At 38.4% G+C, this 24,670-nt stretch overlaps 1 protein-coding gene across 3 annotated transcripts in view; it reads right to left on the bottom strand.

Moving 5' to 3' along the window:
• INPP5F (inositol polyphosphate-5-phosphatase F) overlaps positions 1-24,670 on the bottom strand; it is a 93,290-nt gene that overhangs the window by 28,092 nt on the left and 40,528 nt on the right. For all 3 annotated transcript variants that reach the window (XM_079899539.1, XM_079899540.1, XM_079899541.1), the window contains 6 exons: positions 6,313-6,441; positions 5,921-6,088; positions 5,748-5,804; positions 3,468-3,666; positions 2,744-2,923; positions 1,782-1,849 (listed from right to left, as the gene is read on the bottom strand). In XM_079899539.1, coding sequence (XP_079755665.1) covers positions 1,782-1,849; positions 2,744-2,923; positions 3,468-3,666; positions 5,748-5,804; positions 5,921-6,088; positions 6,313-6,441 — 801 coding nt within the window. The remainder of the gene's footprint in view (positions 1-1,781; positions 1,850-2,743; positions 2,924-3,467; positions 3,667-5,747; positions 5,805-5,920; positions 6,089-6,312; positions 6,442-24,670) is intronic.

Genomic DNA, 24,670 nt, shown 5'->3' on the forward strand with positions numbered 1-24,670 from the left:
GTGAATGGTGGTTTTAGTTTGCATTTCCCTGATGATTAACGACGTGGAACACCTTTTCATGTTTATTGGCCTTTGGACATCCTTTTTCATGAAGAATCTGCTCAAGTCTTTTGTCCAATTTTCTTTTGGGCTGTACACCTTTTTTATGGATTTATAGGACTTTTTAATGTACTCTAGATAAAAGTCCTTTGTCTTATATATGTCTTCTCCTGCTTTGTGAATTGCCTTTCCATTCTCTTAATGGTGCCTTTTAATAATCAGAAGTTCTTTTATTTCAGTGAAGTCAAATTTATCAATTTTTTCATTATGGTTGGTGCTTAAGTCCTATTTAATTTTAATAAATAATATTTATAACATATAGTAGTATTTTAATATTCAAAATATTTGATCATTCAATAAAGTTTCAGTAAATAAAATTTTAGTAAAAATTAAACACTTAGTAAAGTCATTTTTTTTCATTATGGTTAGTGCTTTTAAAGCCCTGTTTAAGACCCAAGGTCAAAAGATGTTCTATATTTTCCTTTAAAAGGCTTATTAACCTTTCACATTTAGATCCACATCCATCTGGAACTGATTTCTGTATATGGTATGTAGGATAGATATCAAAAGACAAATTACTGGATTAACAGTATAAGCATATTTTATTTTATTTTTTGCAGTACGCGGGCCTCTCACTGTTGTGGCCTCTCCCGTTGCGGAGCACAGGCTCCGGACGCGCAGGCTCAGCGGCCATGGCTCACAGGCCCAGCCGCTCCGCGGCACGTGGGATCTTCCCGGACCAGGGCACGAACCCGTGTCCCCTGCATCAGCAGGCAGACTCTCAACCACTGTGCCACCAGGGAAGCCCAAGCATATTTTATTTTGATTGATAATACCATTCAAAATGGCTATAGCAACTTATGCTGCTCCCAGCAATGTGTGAGCGTTCTCATTTCCCCAGTTACCTGCCTTTATCTCTTACTACAAACTTTATATTTTTTTTCAATATGAGGGTTTGCTTTTTATTTCCCTGATGGGACTTTCTTTGAGATTGCACAAAATTTATATATTAACAACTGAAATCTATTCAATATTGAGTCTTTCCTTCCAGGAACATGGTATTTTCTCTCCGTTTATTCAAGTCTTCTTTTACGTTTTTCAGTAATCCTCCCCTCCCAACACCCTTGCCCCCATATACATGCTATCTTTTTTGTACGTTCGGTAGATTTCAGGTTGTTTCTTCCTATTTTTGTTACTGTTAGAAGAATGCATCCCATGGCATTACACCTTCAGACTGGTCATTGCTAATGAATAAGAGAGTTACTGATTAGTCTATATTAATCTGTATGAAATCTGGTCATCTTATTGAACTTGTATTTCACCTAACAGTTCTCAATTGATTTTGGTTTATATGTTCACATACCTACATATGAATGTATGAATAAATAAGAACGGTGGGCCGAGAAAAAAGATATTGAAGGATACATACCAAATTGTTACCTCAAAGAGATGGACCTATAGGTGGTACTGAGAGATGCTTTTCCTATCCTACTCCAGATACTTCTCAGATTGTAGTAACTGACAGTAGATTAATCTCATCTAAAAACAGTCTAAAGTAGCTGACTCAATGATAATTCTTAAAGAATATAAAGAACACTCTTAGCTATGTGTTCTTTAACTTCACGAGAAATGCCATTTTGCTTAATTATGAATCGTATATTATTTTCATGAAATTTAAAGAAACATGCATAACCATTTCTAAAAATATGAAGGAACACTTATTACTACAGATCAAAACCCACCTGTTTTTTGTAAATTTTCAGTTGTTCTTCAAAATGGGCACAGAAATAGGCGACAGTGTCCTTTTCACCTACAAAGAAGTGATACAAAATCTTTTTTTCCTTCCCATGTGTAACACAGAAATTAGTGTCTATTCCACCTTTACGTTTACTTTTACATAATTTATTGACAGCCCAAATGTAACTAAGATTGTCTAAAACCAATATTTTAAAATGAAATGCTAAGCAGAAGATCTCTGATTTTTTCCCCCAATTAGACTAAACTGAAATACTGAAGGTGGCAACTATGAAATGACATTTATTATTTATATAACCAGCCAACTTGTCAGAAAAGGTTTCATGTAGTTCATAATAAATTAATAAAAACCCCTTTAAAACAAGGATGTTAAAAACTGAAGTTTTACTGAATTCTCACAAATATAAATTGTTTTGAGAGAAAAATATTCTGAAAACAATTTTTAAAATCAGCCTCTTTCAGTAATCTAATTAGATTGACATGACTTAGCTATTCCAGTGCTAAAGTTAAAATACTGGAAGAAATTAAGTCCTTAATATTTAAAACAACAACAAACCTTTCCCAGCAAAACATGTGAGTAAAGGCATCCTATCTATTCCTTGTAGATGCTGTCTTATTTAAGATATTTCCTGCTTCTATAAATATTGGCCATATTTACACTTTCCCAAAATTAAGCATGTAATAAAGTATTCTTTAAAGAAACAACAAATTAAAATCTGTGAATTAAGCTCTGTTTTGATTTCTTTTGGAATCTTTTTATTGTCAATTACTTAAATTGTCAACAACCATTATTACTTTTGTGATTATTATATCACTATTAAATTTTACCATGAGTTATTATTTTAAATGAAGTATCTGGCAAAACAAATCCAAACCTATGAAGTATCTAATATTTTTAAAAACTCCCTCTGAAATCATCGTCTGCAAACCAAATAACTGACAGGCTTACTTCTGTCCAGCCGAGGTCTTGGATTATATCGATACCCAACCTGGCTCCAAAACACAGGCACAGAGCCTCGTGTTTGAATAAATGACAAGGTATGATTATGCACATGAATTAACTGCTCAGTCTCCACATAATTTGCAACATTTCCATTTTTATCCACTCCTCTTCGTTTATAACGCATTCCTAAAAGAAAATTAAAACAAAACAGCAACATTGAAAAAAAAAATTACTCTCACTAGATATGCTTCTTAACCAAATCTGTGTCTTTCAGGACAGCCTTGGGGATCTAATGAGCAACTGCCAGGCAGAACAGTATCAACTTACCCCAGATCATGCCTGTATTCATCGTTTTTTAAAAGTTGAAGCTGAGATAGTTCCTGTGAACTGAAAGAGGAGGTTTTTCCCAAAGGTGCTAGCACTCGGGAAGGATTTATTACTGTGATACAGGCTGTCAGTAGGAACAATGGTATCTAGAAGCACATCCCAAGTGACTTTCTGCTCTTTTCCACATATATACCTCCTTTTCTTTTCCCTTTTGTTAACTCTCTCCCATTCACTTCTCTCCAAAAACTTGGTCCCCAATTATATCACACTATTGAGAGTCACTGGGCACTTTGAAGCCAACTGTGTTTCCAAATCCATTATTGTCATTACCATTTCAATACATCTGCAGATGTTGCATTCTCGCCTGGATTTAATTTGTACACTATTACAGCCCTCCACTCACCTGCTCTGTGTCTACTTCGGCGTGAAATGAGAGCCACTAGGAAGCGTGGGTGAATGTCATCTACGCAGGTGGACTCCTGAGGGGGGGTCTCCGGGCTGCTTTTCTCATCGTCAGATGACTCATTATAATTAACCACAAGTTCTTCAATCTGCACAAAACCTTGAATAATGGGGATAATCCAAAAGTCCACATCCGGTGTCTGAAAATAATATGAACATCATGTTGCTCCTATTCTGTACAGCACTGCTACTTCCTTAAACCCAAGCAGTAGTTAGCACATACTTGTTGTTAGTTTATTAGAAGCAGAAACCTTCCATCCTTTAACTATATTTTCTGCTTTCTGGAGAACACTAAGGAATGGAGGGGGGGGGGCAGAGGTGAGAGCCTTTCCTTTTGTTTATGGTGGTCATTCATAAGAAGAGCTGCCTGAAAGGGACCACAGCTGCTGGGTACAAATTCAAGCTCCACCACTTACTTCCTGACGCAGGTGAATCACTTAACCTTGCCATGCCTCGGCATTCTGCTTTGTGAAATAAGAAAAACGACAACCTCATAAGGTTGTTGTGAAGATTAAATGAGTAAAATCTAAAAAGTGTTTGGCATAGTGCCTGCCTAATAGTAAGGATTTAATAAATGTGGCTATTATGGTTCTTCCTGCTGGTATAGAAGAAAATAAAGCTTAAAGGTTGATTTTCAACTCCCAATTGTATTAAGCCTTTAATTAAATACAACCAACTCTGATCACTTTATTATGAAACACAGAGGTCTATTCTACTTTCTAGTTTAGAAAAAGTCTTGCTCTGCCAAGCTAAAATCCAAGTAGTCAATGAACCAAAAAAAGAATCCTTTCCATAAATATCTTATTTTAAAAAGTCATCCAATGTAATTAGGAGAGTATTAATTAAAGTTAGAGATTTCCTCTTAGTCTTTCCGACTAAGAATACTCAGATTTCTCAACTGACTGTATGCAGGGACAGTAAAGGATGAAAAGTGCTCCAGAGAAGCTGTTCTTAGCCCCTCCTTCCCTCCTATCTCCGTATCTGTATCTAGCCTTAATCTCAGCATCAACTTCAAATCCACCCCTTCTTTCACAGTCTAAAGTAGCTGTGAAATACACTACTTATATACTCCAGGTCCTATCTCACAGTTTTGTTTTATGGAGGCTGCAGATAGGATCTTAGGAAGGTGGTTAGAGTTGAAAATAGTGAAGCAAAGGATCTATCTGCATTCATTACTTTTATCACCATTCTCATTATTTATATTTTTGTTTTAGCAATAAATACAAAACTCTCAGCGGGAACAGAGATCGGTATGCTACGAAATGCCACCTTTATTGTAAGTCATCGATTTTAAATGGTAATGCTACGTGTCTGACAAAAACTCTGCAAAACACATTAGAGCTCAATATGTCAGCAAACACGACAAATACTCATTACAGACACCCTTATTTTTCTCCCCCTATCATTAAGTCTTGGTGGTCATGGTTTGATCAGCATCATAGAGAGGCAAGAACATTTTAGAGAGGTAAGCCATGATAGATACCTAGTTTTAGACACCACCAGATAAATAGGTCAAAATCATTTATACTAACCACCACCAATAGGGAGAAACAGAAAGAAAAAAGGTTTGAACTTTCTCAAAGGTTAAGAAAAAGATAATCTGTGACCCTATTCAACTTTTTGCTCAATTTGTGTCCAAAACAGTAACTGGCACATGGCAGGCTTTCAATAAATATTGGTTGATTGACCGAATAAATGAACTGTCTTTGGACAGTCATAATTCTCCAATATACATGACAGAGTAAAGGAAGAAGGTAATCATTAAACCTGAAGGAACCTCATGCAATAATTTCATCATACCCCCTGTCTTCCCTGATTCGAATACTTGTAGTACTGGAAAGTTCTTAGAGATTTGTCTACTCCAATTTCCATATGAGGAAACAGGAACATTAAATGACTGGTATCACTAAAGGAAAACCGGGCTTCAACACTTCCAATGGGTACAAACAAAATATCTTTTACAGGAACTCTATGGATATTAGTTCCACAGCCTTAAATTATGACTGTTCTATGGAAACCTGCTAAAAAGATAAGCCTGTGGCTATATAGTCAAATTATGAACTATGAATATTTAAAGTAGTGCCCTGGTTTTCCCTAGCTAAATGATTCTCATTCTACAGGGGAAAACATTACGTGAGATTTAAAATTTTTTAGTACAACTTAAAAATATTTGCCTAACAACTATAAACTACCTTAGAATATTTCAGAAACAACTACTCACACCAATCTCAGTAAGGTCTTGTATCATGTATTTATTCCAAAAAAATCGGTCATCAACCTGGAAAAGGTAGAAAACAAACAGTTCAGAAACATGTTGTTTCAGTTCTCCTATAGAAGCCAAACGGGTCCATAAATTGTTCTGGTGGCAAACCCTGCTCTAGCTGTGAGAGGTACCTTTTGCCAGAGAGGACAGGGGTCCTTCTCCCCAGCACTCTGCCTCTGCACTGAATTGGTCAGGTCATAGGTCAAGCTATAGTAAAAGGATTCTGAGTCCATGAACATCTTCAGCAACTCCTCAAGTAATCTTCTCTCCAACTTCTCCTTTTCTTTACTTTCCTTAACCTGTAAGAAATGAATCTACTATTACTGCAGGAATTAAATGTAAAGCATTGTGTGGATACCACACAACTCCCTAGGAGCAAAGTAAAAAATAACCCCAAGGATACGCAGAGATGGTTCTTTAATATGACAAATAGTTTGAAAGTAAGTTTATTAGCAGGAAAGTCACCCCTCAATTGAAAACTAATCAAAGATGAATTCCAAGCCCATAGCAATTAAATTCTTACTTTCTTTTTATTAGGAGCAGACACATTGGATTTAATATGCGTAAAGGTCTTCAGTAGAAACTTTGAGTCATCAGGAGATGGTATAATCTTCTCTGGTTTGTTAATTCCAAAATGATGCTTCTTACAGAGCTAAATAATAGGAGAAAGAGAATTCATTATTACTAATATCTGCTTGCTTAATGTTCAAGTGTGAGTGCAGAAGTGTCACTATTCCTCAAGCACTGTGGTTAAAACATCAAGAGCAGGTAAAATGACCCAGCAGACAACTGATATTAGAAAACACAGCTGTGGTTTCAAGGATTAGAAAGCTACAGTAGAGGATAAGCAAAGAATACAGGGCAGGATATACTTAGGATTTAGGGGTAGAAAATTCAGGTTAGGATGATAGTAAGTTCTTATGTAATATAACTGAAGAATAAAATGCTCTGGTTGGGATTCATTAACGCTTTAAAAATTGGCATCAAAGATTAAAAATAGTGCAAAATACACATATGCTATGCTCTAGTCACACTTCTTTAGAGCAATATATGCTAAATATTCATGCTAGTTAATTGAGTGTTTTGGGCGAGAAGTTGCCAAGAGTCTGCTCTATTGAGAATGTTAAAAGCTGGACGTTTCAACCACTCTCTCGCCTCCTATCGTCACACACACTAATGAAATCAGCATAAAAACACACTCTTTGGGTCCAGAGATTAAGTTTGAAGCAGAAAGTAGGGGCTGCAGGAAATATGCAGTCCAACCAACAAAGGTGATGAAGAGGATGGGAAGGTGTTAAGACAAGAGAAGGGCACAGAGGTTCTACAGAGGACTACCTGGTTAAAGTCAAGCGTTTTACATATAATTTCATGTGGCTCAACACACAAAGCAAATATTCTGAAAGGGACACAAGGATTCTATTAACCATATGCAGACTAATTCCATTTTTTCAATACACTGGTTTTATTGCTATGCTAAGTGGTAGACACCTGTTAAGAGCTAACAGTTACTAAATGGTTATCATTAGTAGTGTCTTACTTACAAAATAACTATTACTAGATTATAAACAGGATAAAAAAACTTAATGAGGAGAAAAAACTAATTCAAGATTGTGGGGTTATTAAAAATATTTATTTATTTATTTAGTTTTTGGCTGCATTGGGGTCTTAGTTGTGGCACACAGTATCTTTTTTATTACGGTGCTCAGGCTCCAGAGAGCACGGGCTCATTAGTTGTGGCAGGCACGTGGGCTGCAGAGCACATGGGTTCGGTAGTTGTGGTGTATGGGCTCTCTAGCTGTGGCGCCCGGGCTCAGTTGCCCCACGGCATGTGGGATCTCAGTTCCCCGACCAGGGATCGAACTGGCGTTCTCTGTATTGCAAGACAGATTCTTAACCACTGGACCACCAGGGAAGTCCCCTGGTTCGAGTTTTGATTATAAATTTTTTTAAAAAGTTAGGGGGTGGACTTCCCTGGTGGCACAGTGGTTGGGAATCCTCCTGCCAATGCAGGGGACACGCATTCGAGCCCTGGTCCCAGAGGATCCCATGTGCTACGGAGCAACTAAGCCCGTGCGCCACAACTACTGAGCCTGAATGCCACAACTACTGAAGCCCATACACCTAGAGCCCATGCTCCGCAACAAGAGAAGCCACCGCAATGAGAAGCCCGCACACCACAACGAAAACGCAATGCAGCCAAAAATAAATAAGTAAATTAATTAATTTTTTAAAAAAAGGAAGGGGGCTGTTCCTGTTTTATCAGATTGGAAGTGGAGACTGATAACTGAATGAAGAATTCGGATGTACTGCAATCTTACGGGTTTTATGTCTTTTCAAAGCTATGGCTACCAAACACTCTATTCACATGGGTTTCAAAACATGATTGAAACTTTACACTCCTCCTGGCCTACCAGTGAAGACAAGGGAACCAAAGGTGAAGTAAAAAAAATCTACAGTCATCCGGCCAAAACCAAGTTAACTTAATTTCCCTTCAAGTAAGCAAAACTAACCAGATCTTGAGATAATGGGGAAGGAGCAAGAATCAAGCATATGGACGTTGCTCCAGCAATTCTCTCCTCTCCCCTCTTTCTGCCTGATCATTCCCACCAGCACAGAAACACACTGATATTTCTCTCCTCTAACACTCCTCCTGTGCCAGCTAGGGTCCTACTTCTTTGTACTCCTCACTGCCTCCAATCCCTCTCCTCCCATTCTCTCTCCAGCCCACTCCAACTTGGCTTTGGCCCCCACCACTCCACCGAAACCTTATCTTCAGTGTGACCAATGGTCTCTACTTGGCTAAATGCAGTGGTGGATTCCTGGTCCTTATCTTAACTGCTCAGTAGCATTTGACACAGTTCATCTCTCCCTCATCTTCTCTGATACACTGTCTTACTTGGCTTCCAGTGGTCACTTTTTTCCTCTTTTACTGGTTCTTTCCTGACCATTTGACTTCTTAATGTCTTGGCACCTCAAGGTTCAGTCCTTGACCCCCTTCTCTATCTGCATTCACTCCCTCAGCGATTTCATCCAGTCTCATGGCTTTAAATACCATCTACATGCCAACCCTTCCCTCCCAGCAGTACATTTCCAACCCCACTCTTTCCCAAAATTCTAGAATCACAAATCCCAACGTTTCCACTTGGATTTCCATCAGGTGCCTCACACGCAACATGTTCAAAACTAGACCCTCATCTTCTCTCCTCTGCCTTCATCTCCTGTGGCTCTCCTCCCCTTGCTTGCTCCACTCCACCCATGTCACAGCCTCCTTGCTGTTCCTCAACAAGCCAGGACTACTGCCACCTCAGGGCCTGTGTTCTGGCTGTTCTCTCGGCCCAGACATCCTCTCCTCAGATATCTTACCATAATCTCCAATCCTGGGCACTCCACCCACCACCCTTACTGCACTCAACTTTTATTTCCCATAGCGTTCACTACTTTCCAACATATGACATAATATAATTATGTTGATGTTTACTGTCTGCCGCACCCCCACCATGATGTAAGTTCCATAATAGCAGAGATCCTTGTTTTACTGACTCATATTATCTCCAGGGCCTTAGCAGTACCTGATACAGGAGGTCTCAAAAAACCTTTGTTAAGTGAATGGATGGGCTCTGACGCTACAAATGTAAGTGGTAACCTCCAGATTCACACATGGGGCATAAAAGTAGTCCTAGAAAACCATCACTTCCCTTCTTCCATGAATACACCTCATACCCCTCCAGCCTTGGTTAGTACGGAATTATTGGGGCAGCAAAGGAGCTCTCCCGTTAGCCCCCTGCTGCTGCTGCTGCTTGCGGCACTGAGCAATTGCCGGCTAGTGATTTTTATGCAGATTGTTTGTTAGTAATCATCTAGTCATATTAATAACACCTTCTTTAAAAGATCTGAAAACATGCCTTAAACCTAGTTATAGATTGTTGCAATTTTAATATTCAAACAGGATATTATGCCTCTGTCAGACACAGTTATTCCTTAAGAGCATTCAAGCCAGCAAGACTTTCCCCCAGGAATATATCAAAGATGATTCTAAATATCTAGCTATTCTAAAGTAATCTTGCATCAGCACACCTAGTCTGCACCCACTCTCCTCAGTCTAGAAGGACGGGAGTTGTTTTTCTCTGCAATGCTGTGTCTCCTCTAGGATCAGGACCTTGCCCCATCATTCACCCCCTCTCTCCTCTGTTCCAACCTCTCTCTCTAATAGTACCTTGCCCCATCATTCACCCCCTCTCTCCTCTGTTCCAACCTCTCTCTCTAATAGTCCCTTTCCTACCACCTTTTAACATTGTTCAAGTTTACCAGAATCTTTTCTCTAAATCCAACCCTCAACCCTGAAATCTCCATGAGTGAGCAGGGTACAGTGTCACAGTCACTGGAACTGTGAGGACTATAGTCTGGTTGGAGTAGGTCAAAGAGTGAAGGCCAATGAAACTGCTCAGGCAGAGTGAAACAAGGACCCCCTCGCTCTGAAAAGGACAAACCTTATGTGTGTCTAAGAATGTGACATTAATGATCACTCTCTGCCATCTTGTCACCTGGCCCCTATGACACCCGTCTCTCTGGGCTCTTCCCCCACCTCCAACTGTTCCTTCTCTGTCTTCTTTGTTGGCATCTCTATCTCTAAAGATAATGGTGGCTCCCAATGTTCCACCCTTAGTTCTCTTCCCATTCTTCATGCTCTGCCAAGAAAATTTCATCCTCTTTCCTCATTTTTAACTACCACTATGTTGAACTCTACATTTCTAACTCTACTCTTTTGCTCTGAGCTCATGACCCCAAAATACATCTCCCCACTAATGAGACACTAGTCTCTCAAATTCAGCATCTCCAAACCTGACCAACGTCTGTTTAGCAAATCTTGTTCCTTCTCTGGTATGCCGTATCTCAGGCAATGACTACATCACCCACTGGATTACTTAAGCAAGAAACCTTGGAGTCATCTTCCATTATTCTACCTGCTGAAGTCTCTCCTATCAACCCCAACTACTTCATGCTGATTGTTATTGTGTTAATTCAGATCCTTATCTTTTGCCAAGACCAGTGTTTCTCAAGGGAGGTGCTACTGGCTTAACAGACAAGAGAATTCTTTTCGGCACAATTATCCCACTTAGAACAGATAACCTAAGAGCCTCCTTTCACGAACTGGGGGGTCCCACTCCAGCACCAGGCTTAAAGTACTGAACATGGCTCCAGACACCCATCTCCAATATAGCCCTTTTAGTTCCCTTTAATGTGTAGGGACCAAATCTCCACGCACCACTGCCTGCTTATGGATGCAGAAACTAGAAGGCCTCTGTCTGACCCACTATTCCGTTTATGGTCCATGAAGATAAGATGCGGTTTCCCTCTAGGCCTGGGAATGTCTTGTTTTTCTTTTCTTTTCTCTCTCTTTTTTTTTTTTGGCGGTATGTGGGCCTCTCACTGTTGTGGCCTCTCCCGTTGCGGAGCACAGGCTCCGGACGCACAGGCTCAGCAGCCATGCCTCACGGGCCCAGCCGCTCCGCGGCATGTGGGATCTTCCCAGACCAGGGCACGAACCCGTGTCCCCTGCATCGGCAGGCAGACTCTCAACCACTGCGCCACCAGGGAAGCCCTCTTTTTTTTTTAATCTATCCTCTTCCTGGGCTTGAAACAGAGTTGGTATAGGCCCAATATCCCTTAACTCCAAAATCCAAAAAACTCTGAAACCTGAAAGTTTTTAAAAGTTTGCTACAAGCTCATCTAATGACAAAATAATCCCTGAACTGATATGAGGCAATTTATAGTCATCATTTACCTTCCTTAGAATGAATATTCATATGATTCTTTAAGAAGTTTGAATGTGTAAAATTGTAGGGTAATGTCCCAGACTCACTGCGCATATATCAAGTACATGGAATAACCTTTTAGAAAGCCCCCCAAACCTGAATTCTAAAACAAATACAGCCTCAAAGATTTCAGATAAGGATTGTGATCTGCATTACAAAGCACAAAGTCACCACACCATCTTATCCAGAAGTCTGTCTCTGTCTCTTAAAACTGACTTTTCTAAATAGAAATTTAAAATACTTTAAACATAAAACATTTTCAATGAATATTTAAAAATCTTCCATATATAAAGTTAACTTTAGAAAAGAAAGTATAGACCACTATCTTTTAAAATAGGTTAAATTCAGGCCTACCCAGAAACAGGAATACAGAAAACTACTTCTTGGGATCCCTTCCAGTCTTAAGATGTTTTGTTTAGACAGAGCTCTAGGGATTACAACATACAGTGTGGACAGTAGGATCACCTTCCCTTTTCCAGAGGCCCAGCCAGTCCTGTGTAATATGTGCTTAGGCACTTCTCACAACATCGATACACACCATCTCAAAAAGAAAAGCACCACTGCAAGCGCCACAGTGCTCCCCTAGTTTTTCTACTACTCTAGCAACTTACATTTCACAACCAAGATTAAGGGCTGATGTTGTTGCTGCTGTATAGGAAAAGGAAACTAAATGATTTTACTTTAAAGGTTGGTAGCTATCTATGTCCATCTGGAGCTAAAATTTTAAACAGATGTCTAATGGGAAACCAAATATGGAAAATGATACAGTTATCTATTAAGGCAACGAGATACAGCAAATAAGATATGCAGATATGGAACATAAGCCTATAAAACTTTAAAGGATGTTTTTTCAAAAGAAAGAACATCTATGTTCTCATTTATTTGAAACCCACAGATTCTTCATACCCTTGTATAGATCTTTTTTTTTTTGGCCATGCTGCATGGCATGTGGGATCTTAGTTCCCCAACCAGGGATCAAACCCGCACCCACTGCAGTGGAAGTGCAGAGCCTTAACCACTAACTAGACTGCCAGGGAAGTCCCTAGATCTTTTTTTTTTTCCTTTAATGGCACATTGCTTTGAAAAACAGTCTGGCAGGTCCTCAAGAGGTTAGACACAGTTACTATATGACCCAGCAATTCCATTCCTAGGTATGGAATTTCTCTTTCTCCCAAGAGAAACGAAAACAAATGTCCACCCAAAAACTTGTACACAATGTTCACAGCAGTATTACTCATAACAGCCCCAAAGTGAAAACAACCTAAATGTCCATCAACTGATGAATGGATAAATAAAATGTGGTATACAATGGAATAAAAAGGAATTAAGTGTTGACACATGCTACAACAAGCACGAACCTTGAAAACATGGTGCTAAATAAAAGAAGCCAGTCACAAAAGGCCACATATTTTATGATTCCATTTATCAGAAATATTCAGAATAGGCAAATTTACAGAGAAAGAAAGTAGATTAATGGTTGCCTAGGATTTGCCTGGGGTTTGGGGGGAAATGAGTGACTACTAATGAGTGCAGGGTTATTTTTAGAGCGATGAAAATGTTCTAACATTAATTGTGGTGATGATGACAGTTAAAAAACTGTGAATATACTAAAAACCACTGAAATTATGTGCTTTAAATGAGTAAACTGTATACTATAAAAATTATTTTTAAAACTGGCAAACAAGCCATATAACTAAAGCAAAAAGTCAATTGGGGGGCTGGGGGGACCTTCAAGATGGTGGAGGAGTAAGATGTGGAGATCACCTTCCTCTCCACAAATATATCAGAAATACAACTACATGTGGAACACTTCCTATAGAACACCTACTGAACACTGGCAGAAGACCTCAGACTTCCCAAAAGAATCGTGTGGCTGACAGGGTCTTGGTGCTCCGGCCAGGTGTCAGGCCTGTGACTCTGAGGTGGGAGAGCTGAGTTCAAGACACTGGTCCACCAGAGACCTCCTGGCTCCATGTAATATCAAACGGTGAAAGCTCTCCCAGAGATCTCCATCTCAATACTAAGACCCAGCTCCACTCAACGACCAGCAAGCTACAGTACTGGACACCCTATGCCAAACAACTAACAAGACAGGAACACAACCCCACCCATTAGCAGAGAGGCTGCCTAAAATCATAATAAGGTCACAGACACCCCAAAACACACCACTGGACGTGGTCTTGCCCACCAGAAAGACAAGATCCAGCCTCCTCCACCAGAACACAGGCACTAGTCCACTCCACCAGGAAGCCTACAGAGCCCACTGAACCAACCTTAGCCACTGAGGGCAGACACCAAAACAGCGGGAACTATGAACCTGCAGCCTGTGAAAAGCAGACCCCAGACACAGTAAGTTAAGCAAAATGAGAAGACAGAGAAAACACACAGCAGATGAAGGAGCAAGGTAAAAACTCACCAGACCAAACAAAGAGGAAATAGGCACTCTACCTGAAAAAGGATTCAGAGTAATGATAGTAAAGACAATCCAAAATCTTGGAAACAGAATGGAGAAAATACAAGAAACGTTTAACAAGGACCCAGAAGAACTAAACAGCAAACAAACAATGATGAACAACACAATGAATGAAATTAAAAATTCGCTAGAAAGAATCAATAGCAGAATAACTGAGGCAGAAGAATGGATAAGTGATCTGGAAGACAAAATAGTGGAAATAACTACTGCAGAGCAGAATAAAGAAAAAAGAATGAAAAGAATTGAGGACAGTCGTAGAGACCTCTGGGACAACATTAAATGCACCAAAATTCGCACTATAGGGGTCCCAGAAGAAGAGGAGAAAAAGAAAGGGACTGAGAAAATATTTGAAGAGATTATAGTTGAAAGCTCCCTGATATGGGAAAGGAAAGAATCAATGAAGTCCAGCAAGCACAGAGAGTCCCATACAGGATAGATCCAAGGAGAAAAATGCCAAGACACATATTAATCAAACTATCAAAAATTAAACACAAAGAAAAAATATTAAAAGCAGCAAGGGAAACACAACAAATAACATACAAGGGAATCCCCATAAGGTTAACAGCTGATCTTTCAGCAGAAACTCTGCAAGCCAGAAGGGAGTAGCAGGACATACTTAAAGTGATGAAAGGGAACAACCTACAACCAAGATTACTCTACCCAGGAAGGATCTCATTCAGATTTGATGAAGAAATTAAAACCTTTACAGATGAGGAAAAGCTAAGAGAATTCACCAGCACCAAACCAGCTTTACAACAAATGCTAAAGGAACCTCCCTAGGGAGGAAACACAAGGAAAAGACCTACAATGACAAACCCAAAACAATTTAAAAAATGGTAATAGGAACATACATCTCGATAATTACCTTAAATGTAAATGGATTAAATGCTCCAACCAAAAGACACAGACTGGCTGAATGGATACAAAAACAAGACCCATCTATATGCTGTCTATAAGAGACCCACTTCAGACCTAGGGACACATACAGAATGAAAGTGAGGGGATGGAAAAAGATATTCCATGCAAATGGAAATCAAAAGAAAGCTGGAGTAGCAATCTTCATATCAGAGAAAACAAACTTTAAAATAAAGACTATAACAAGAGACAAAGAAGGACACTACATAATGACCAAGGGATCAATCCAAGAAGAAGATATAACAATTGTAAATATGTATGCACCCAACATAGGAGCACCTCAATACATAAGAAAAATGCTAACAGCCATAAAAGGGGAAATCAACAGTAACACAAAAATAGTAGGGGACTTTAGCACCCCACTTTCACCAATGGACAGATCATCCAAAATGAAAATAAATAAGGAAGCACAAGCCTTGAATGACACATTAAACAAGATGGACTTAATTGATATTTATAGGACATTCCATCCAAAAACAACAGAATACACTTTCTTCTCAAGTGCTCATGGAACATTCTCCAGGATAGATCATATCTTGGATCACAAACCAAGCCTTGGTAAATTTAAGAAAATTGAAATCGTATCATGTATCTTTTCTGACCACAACGCTATCACACTAGATACCAATTATAGGAAAAAATCTGTAAAAAATACAAACATATGGAGGCTAAACAATACGTTACTAAATAACCAAGAGATCACTGAGGAAATCAAAGAGGAAGTCAAAAAATACCCAGAAACAAATGACAATGAAAACACGACAATCCAAATCCTATGGGATGCAGCAAAAGCAGTTCTAAGAGGGAAGTTTATAGCAATACAATCCTACCTCAAGAAACAAGAACATCTCTAGGGAGGGTGGGAGGGAGGGAGATGCAAGAGGGGAGAGATATGGGAACATATATATATGTATAACTGATTCACTTTGTTATAAAGCAGAAACTAACACACCATTGTAAAGCAATTATACCCCAATACAGATGTTAAAAAATAAAAATAAAAAAAATAAAAGTATATCACTACACAATAAACAGACATTGAAAAGATTAAAAAAAAAAGAAACAAGAACATCTCAGATAAACAACCTAACTTACACCTAAAGCAATCATAGAAAGAAGAACAAAAAAACCAAAGTTAGCAGAAGGAAGAAATCATAAAGATCAGAACAGAAATAAGTGAAATAGAAACAAAGAAAACAATAGCAAAGATCAATAAAACTAAAAGCTGGTTCTTTGAGAAGATAAACAAAATGGATAAACCATTAGCCAGACTCATCAAGAAAAAAAGGGAGAAGACTCAAATCAACAGAATTAGAAATGAAAAAGGAGAAGTAACAACTGACCCTGCAGAAATATAAAGGATCATGAGAGATTACTACAAGCAACTATATGCCAATAAAATGGACAACCTGGAAGAAATGGATAAATTCTTAGAAAAGCACAACCTCCTGAAACTGAACCAGGAAGAAACAGAAAATATAAACAGACCAATCACAAGCACTGAAATTGAGACTGTGATTAAAAATCTTCCAACAAACAAAAGTCCAGGACCAGATGGCTTAACAGGCGAATTCTATCAAACATTTACAGAAGAGCTAACACCGATCCTTCTCAAACTCTTCCAAAATACAGCAGAGGGAGGAACACTCCCAAACTCATTCTACAAGGCCACCATCACCCTGATACCAAAACCAGACAAAGATGTCACAAAGAAAGAAAACTACAGGCCAATATCACTGATGAAAACAGATGCAAAAATCCTCAACAAAACACTAGCAACAGAATCCAACAGCACATTAAAAGGATCATACACCGTGATCAAGTGGGGTTTATCCCAGGAATGCAAGGATTCTTCAATATATGCAAATCAATTTGATACACCATATTAACAAACTGAAGGAGAAACCATATGATAATCTCAATAGATGCAGAAAAAGCTTTTGACAAAATTCAATACACATTTATGATTAAAAAAAAAAAAAAAACCTCCAGAAAGTAGGCATAGAGGGAACCTACCTCAACATAATAAAGGCCATATATGACAAGCCCACAGCGAACATCGTTCTCAATGGTGAAAACTGAAACCATTTCCACTAAGATGGAACAAGACAAGGTTGTCCACTCTCACCACTATTATTCAATATAGTTTTGGAAGTTTTAGCCACAGCAATCAGAGAAGAAAAGAAATAAAAGGAATCCAAATCAGAAAAGAAGAAGTAAAGCTGTCACTGTTTGCAGATGACATGATACTATACACAGAGAATCCTAAAGTTGCTACCAGAAAACTACTAGAAGTAATCAATGAATTTGGTAAAGTAGCAGGATACAAAATTAATGCACAGAAATCTCTTGCATTCCTATACACTAATGATGAAAAATCTTAAGAGAAATTAAGGAAACACTCCCATTTACCACTGCAACAAAAAGAATAAAATACCTAGGAATAAACCTACCTACAGAGACAAAAGACCTGTATGCAGAAAACTATAAGACACTGATGAAAGAAATTAAAGATGATACAAACAGATGGAGAGATATACCATGTTCTTGGATTGGAAGAATCAATATTGTGAAAATGACTATATTACCCAAAGCAATCTACAATTCAATGCAATCCCTATCAAATTACCAATGGCATTTTTTATAGAACTAGAACAAAAAAATCTTAAAATTTGTATGGAGACACAAAAGACCCTGAATAGCCAAAGCAGTCTTGAGAGATAAAAACAGAGCTGGAGGAACAGATTCCCTGACTTCAGGCTATACTACAAAGCTACAGTAATCAAGACAATATGGTACTGGCACAAAAACAGAAATACAGATAAATGCAACAGGAAAGAAAGTCCAGAGACAAACCCATGCACCTATGGTCAACTAATCTATGACAAAGGAGGCAAGGAGATACAATGGAGAAAAGACAGTCTCTTCAATAAGTGGTGCTGGGAAAACTGGACAGCTACATGTAAAAGAATGAAATTAGAACACTCCCTAATACCATACACAAAAATAAACTCAAAATGGATTAGAGACCTAAATGTAAGACCGGACACTATAAAACTCTCAGAGGAAAACATAGGAAGAACACTTTGACATAAATCACAGCAAGATCTTTTCTGATCCACCTCCTAGAGTAATGGAAATAAAAACAAAAATAAACAAATGGGACCTAATGAAACTTAAAAGCTTTTGCCAAGCAAAGGAAACTACAAACAAAATGAAGACAACCCTCAGAATGGGAGAAAATATTTGCAAACAAATCAATAGACAAAGGATTAATCTCCAAAATATATAAACAGTTCATGCAGCTCAATATTAAAAAAACAAACAACCCAATCCAAAAATGGGCAGAAGACCTAAATAGACATTTCTCCAAAGAAGACACACAGATGGCCAAGAAGCACATGAAAAGATTCTCAACATCACTAATTATTAGAGAAATGCAAATCAAAACTACAATGAGGTATCACCTCACACCAGTCAGAATGGGCATCATCAGAAAATCTACAAACAATAAATGCTGGAGAGGGTGTGGAGAAAAGGGAACCCTCTTGCACTGTTGGTGGGAATGTAAATTGATACAGCCACTCTGGAGAACAGTATGGAGGTTCCTTAAGAAACTAAAAATAGAATTACCATATCATCCAGCAATCCCACTACTGGGCATATACCCAAAGAAAACCATAATTTAAAAAGACACATGCACCCCAATGTTCACTGCAGAACTATTTACAATAGCCAGGTCACAGAAGCAACCTAAATGCCCATCGACAGATGAATCGATAAAGAAGATGTGGTACATATGTACAATGGAATATTACTCAGCCATAAAACGGAATGAAATTGGGTCATTTGTAGAGACATGGATGAATCTAGAGACTGTCATACAGAGCAAAGTAAGTCAGAAAGAGAAAAACAAATATCGTATAGTAAAGCATATATGTGGAACCTAGAAAAGTCATACAAATGAACCGGTTTGCAGGGCAGAAATTGAGACACAGATGTAGAGAACAAACGTATGGACACCAAGGGGGGAAAGCAGCGGCGGGGTGGGGCTGGTGGTGTGATGAATTGGGAGATTGGGGTTGACATGTATACACTGATGTGTATAAAATTGATGACTAATAAGGACCTGCTGTATAAAAAAGTAAATAAAATTTAAAAAAAGAGTCATGTACCACAATGTTCATTGCAGCTCTATTTACAATAGCCAGGACATGGAAGCAACCTAAGTGTCCATTGACAGATGAATGGATAAAGAAGATGTGGCACATACATACAATGGACTATTACTCAGCCATAAAAAGAAACGAAACTGAGTTATTTGTAGTGAGGTGGATGGACTTAGAGTCTGTCATACAAAGTGAAGTAAGTCAGAAAGAGAAAAACAAATACTGTATGCTAACACATATATATGGAATCTAAAAACAAAAAAATTGTTCTCAAGAACCTAGGGGCAGGACAGAAATAAAGACACAGACGTACAGAATGGACTTGAGGACATGGGGAGGGGGAAGGGTAAGCTGGGACGAAGTGAGAGAGTGGCATGGACATATATACACTACCAAACGTAAAATAGATAGCTAGTGGGAAGCAGCCGCATAGCACAGGGAGATCAGCTCGGTTAATTGTGACCACCTAGGGGGGGTGGGATAGGGAGGGAGACGCAAGAGGGAAGAGATATGGGAACATATGTATATGTATAACTGATTCACTTAGTTATAAAGTAGAAACTAACACACCATTGTAAAGCAATTATACTCCAATAAAGATGTTAAAAAAAAATTACCATGCTTCTAAATGCACCTTTTAACTGGAGTTATACGGAAATTGAATTAAAGATACCAAAGATTTAAATTAATGTGTCAGAAAATAAGCAAACAGTTTGTGATTTTCAACATAGCTGTTCTTTCCCTTCCTCCTATTGTTCACTGTAAAGCTCCATTACCATAAAATAGGATTAAAGGAAAGGGAAAAAAGGCTTAAATGCAAATTTCTAAAATTCTATTCTCTTGAGAGAAAGGCATGCCAAACTATCACTAAAATGGGATCTGGAAATACTTTATCTATAATCACGGTTACCCTTAATTAGCAAGGGTCATTACATATTTCCAACTCTTAACTTTTAGTACCCTGGCAAATGCCATAGCTCAGACTGTTCAACTGTGCTGTAAAAATACTCAGCTATGTGGGGCCATATCTCATTTTCACCTGTATTTGAAGATAATCTCATTCACTTAAGAGTATCAAGAGAGAAAAGGAAAGATCTTCAGAATAAAGACATTTTAAAAGCTTTCATCATATTCACATTTTTGTGTCTTAAAATTCCATTAAATATTATTTCCTAAAGATTCCTCCCCCTCCACCCCTGCCATTTACACAATAGTCAGCTACTAATCTCAAATGTTACGGATTGGTGGCCACAAAGGGCATAAGAAAACCTCCCTGAAAAGTCCAGCTCCAGTTCTCCGATGAGGACAGCTCATTTCCCCAGGGTTGGGAGTACTAGATGTACAAACTGATGACTAGCAGGTGACCAAGGTGCTGGATAAGCTGTTTCTTGCTCTAACTCTAACTGTCAGGGCCCCCAGGCTTAATGCTCAAACCAGCATGCTGCCCAAGGGGTGCTCGCCCTCAAGGCAAAGGCTGGTGACAAGAAGCCACACTGACCTTTCAATTTGTCAGCAGTCATCCAAAGGACACAAGTTTATTAGCTTAGCAAACTGACACAATTTTTTTAGTCTGGCTGTTCTTCACTAAAATAAAATGCAAACAAAACCTGCCAATACCTGTTTTTAATAGGCCCAATTGCCACCTAAGGTACTTGTCTCAGATCAGCAATAGTATTAGTATTCCATCTCTAGTACCAATTAAAGGAAATAAGAAGTACTCTAATCTCTTTTTGATACTTGCAACAAATAGAATATCAATGTCCTCCTAAGTTCATTTTAATGCTTGTTTCTTAAAATTAGATTGTCAAACTTCCAGCATAAAAATAACTGTATTGTCACAGGCATACCCATTTTACCGTGCTTCGCAGATATTTTTTCTTTTTTTTTTTTTTTAAACAAATTAAAGGTTTGTGGCAACCTTACATCAAACAAGTCTATTGGCAGGATTTTCCAACAGCATTTGCTTAATTCATGTCTCTGTGCCACATTTTGTTAATTTTCACAATTTCAAACTTTCTCATCATTATTATATTTGTTATAGTGATCTGTGATCAGTGACCTTTGATGTTATTGCAAAAATATTGACTCACCGAAAACTGAGATGGTGGTTAGCATTTTTCTAGCAATGGTATTTTAAAATTAAGGTATGTACATTATTTTTTAGGCATAATGTCCTTGCACACTTAATAGACCACAGTATAAACATAACTTTTATATGCTTGAGAAACAAAAAGATTCATGTGAATCATGTTATTATGATATTTGCTTTATTGCAGTGGTCTGGAATTAAACCCACAATGTCTCTGAGGTATCTCTGTACTTATTTTTTTAAACAATTTAACCCTGTCCCCAAACTTTCTTCCTAACAACTCACCTTAGAAAAACACGTATTTGAGCTGTGGGGTAGTGGGAACTATGTTACCTGTTACCTGCTATTCAGGTAACAGGGAGGCAAGGTCAGCAGAGTGATACAGGACCAAACGGCCTGAGTCCAGGTGTGATTATCTCCTCTCCAAGCCTTCTTTCTTCACCTGTACAACATGGACTGTAACAGTGCCTACTTTATAGGATAGTCCAAAGGATTAAATATGATAATCCATTTAACCCTCAGGGCCTGTCTGGCACATCACACAGTGACCAGAATAGGCTAGGACTATGACAGAGTGATGACATCCCTAGATGCCACATCCCCACACTGACAGCAGGCATGATACAAATGCTTTCATGGGTTACTTCAGCCAGGCGGTGGCAGGCACAGTGTGGAGACAAACATTGGCCCTGGGCAATCTCATTATCTTGGCCCTAAGTCACTGTATTTGAAGGCTTGATTTCCTCTTGGAAAATGAAAAAGTCTTACAAGATCAGTGGTTTTTCTTTCTTCAAAAAAAAAAAAGAAAAAAGAGTCCCTCCCATCAGGAAACCTGCACAAGCCTCTCAGATAGCCTCATCCACCAGAGGGCAGACAGCAGAAGCAAGAAGAACTACAATCTTGCAGCCTGTGGAACAAAAACCACATTCACAGAAAGACAGACAAGATGAAAAGGCAGAGGGCTATATACCAGATGAAGGAAAAAGATAAAACCCCAGAAAAACAACTAAATGAAGTGGAGATAGGCAACCTTCCAGAAAAAAGAATTCAGAATAATGATAGTGAAGATGATAGAGGACCTCGGAAAAAGAATGGAGGCAAAGATCGAGAAGATGCAAGAGATGTTTAACAAAGACCTAGAAGAATTAAAGAACAAACAAACAGAGATGAACAATACAATATCTGAAATGAAAACTACACTAGAAGGAGTCAATAGCAGAATAACTGAGGCAGAAGAACGGATAAGTGACCTGCAAGACAGAATGGTGGAATTCACTGCTGCGGAACAGAATAAAGAAAAAAGAATGAAAAGAACTGAAGACAGCCTAAGAGACCTCTGGGACAACATTAAACGCAACAACATTCGCATTATAGGGGTCCCAGGAGAAGAGAGAGAGAAAGGACCCGAGAAAATATTTGAAGAGATTATAGTCGAAAACTTCCCTCACATGGGAAAGGAAATAGCCACCCAAGTCCAGGAAGTGCAGAGAGTTCCATACAGGATAAACCCAAGGAGAAACCCGCCGAGACATATAGTAATCAAACTGGCAAAAATTAACGACAAAGAAAAATTATTGAAAGCAGCAAGGGGAAAACGACACATAACATACAAGGGAACTCCCATAAGGTTAACAGCTGATTTCTCAGCAGAAACTCTACAAGCCAGAAGGCAGTGGCATGATATACTTAAAGTGATGAAAGGGAAGAACCTACAACCAAGATTACTCTACCCAGCAAGGATCTCATTCAGATTCAATGGAGAAATCAAAAGCTTTACAGACAAGCAAAAGCTAAAAGAATTCAGCACCACCAAACCAGCTCTACAAGTGCTAAAGGAACTTCTCTAAGTGGGAAGCAGAAGAGAAGAAAAGGACCTACAAAAACAAACCCAAAACAATTAAGAAAATGGTCATAGGAACATTCATATCGATAATTACCTTAAACATGAATGGATTAAATGCTCCAACCAAAAGACATAGACTGGCTGAATGGATACAAAAACAAGACCCATCTATATGCTGTCTACAAGAGACCCACTTCAGACCTAGGGACACATACAGACTGAAAGTGAGGGGATGGAAAAAGATATTCCATGCAAATGGAAATCAAAAGAAAGCTGGAGTAGCAGTACTCATATCAGATAAAATAGACTTTAAAATAAAGAATGTTACAAGAGACAAGGAAGGACACTACATAATGATCAAGGGATCAATCCAAGAAGATATAACAATTATAAATATATATGCACCCAACATAGGAGCACCTCAATACATAAGGCAACTGCTAACAGCTATAAAAGAGGAAATCGACAGTAACACAATAATAATGGGGGACTTTAACACCTCACTTACACCAATGGACAGATCATCCAAACAGAAAATTAATATGGAAACACAAGCTTTAAATGACACAACAGACCAGACAGATTTAATTGATATTTATAGAACCTTCCATCCAAAAACAGCAGATTACACTTTCTTCTCAACTGCACACAGAACATCCTCCAGGATAGATCACATCTTGGGTCACAAATCAAGCCACGGTAAATTCAAGAGAACTAAAATCATATCAAGCATCTTTTCTGACCACAACGCTATGAGATTAGAAATGAATTACAGGGAAAAAAACATAAAAAACACCAACACATGGAGGCTAAACAATACGTTACTAAATAACCAAGAGATCACTGAAGAAATCAAAGAGGAAATCAAAAAATACCTAGAGACAAATGACAATGAAAACACAACGATCCAAAACCTATGGGATGCAGCAAAAGCAGTTCTAAGAGGGAAGTTTAGAGCTATACAAGCCTACCTCAAGAAACAAGAAGAATCTCAAATAAACAATCTAACCTTACACCTAAAGGAACTAGAGAAAGAAGAACAAACAAAACCAAAAGTTAGCAGAAGGAAAGAAATCATAAAGAACAGAGCAGAAATAAGTGAAATAGAAATAAAACAATAGCAAAGATCAATAAAACTAAAAGCTCGTTCTTTGAGAAGATAAACAAAATGGATAAACCATTAGCCAGACTCATCAAGAAAAAGAGGGAGAGCACTCAAATCAATAAAATGAGAAATGAAAAAAAAACTACAAGAGAAATATAGCCTGAGAGAAATTTCAAGAAATATAGATAAAAGATATAATAAAAGTTAAATCTCACCTTGACTTCCCCTACCCCAAACCAGTTTTTGAACTGTGCTGTGCAGTCTTAGGGATCCCTAGAAACAGAAGGTGGCTTCCAGCAGAAGCCAAGTAGGCAGGGCCCCAAGGAACCCCTCTTCTCCTATCACTACCTCAACAAAAGCAGCTCTGGCTTCTATTCATTTTATATACTGGATTTCACAGATTTTAAAACAAAGGTTCCACTACCAAAGTGAGACTTAAAAACCACAGGATTAAATTACTCTAAAGATATTATC

This window comes from Stenella coeruleoalba (assembly GCF_951394435.1).
Source record: "Stenella coeruleoalba genome assembly, chromosome: 16".
Taxonomy (NCBI): domain Eukaryota; kingdom Metazoa; phylum Chordata; class Mammalia; order Artiodactyla; family Delphinidae; genus Stenella; species Stenella coeruleoalba.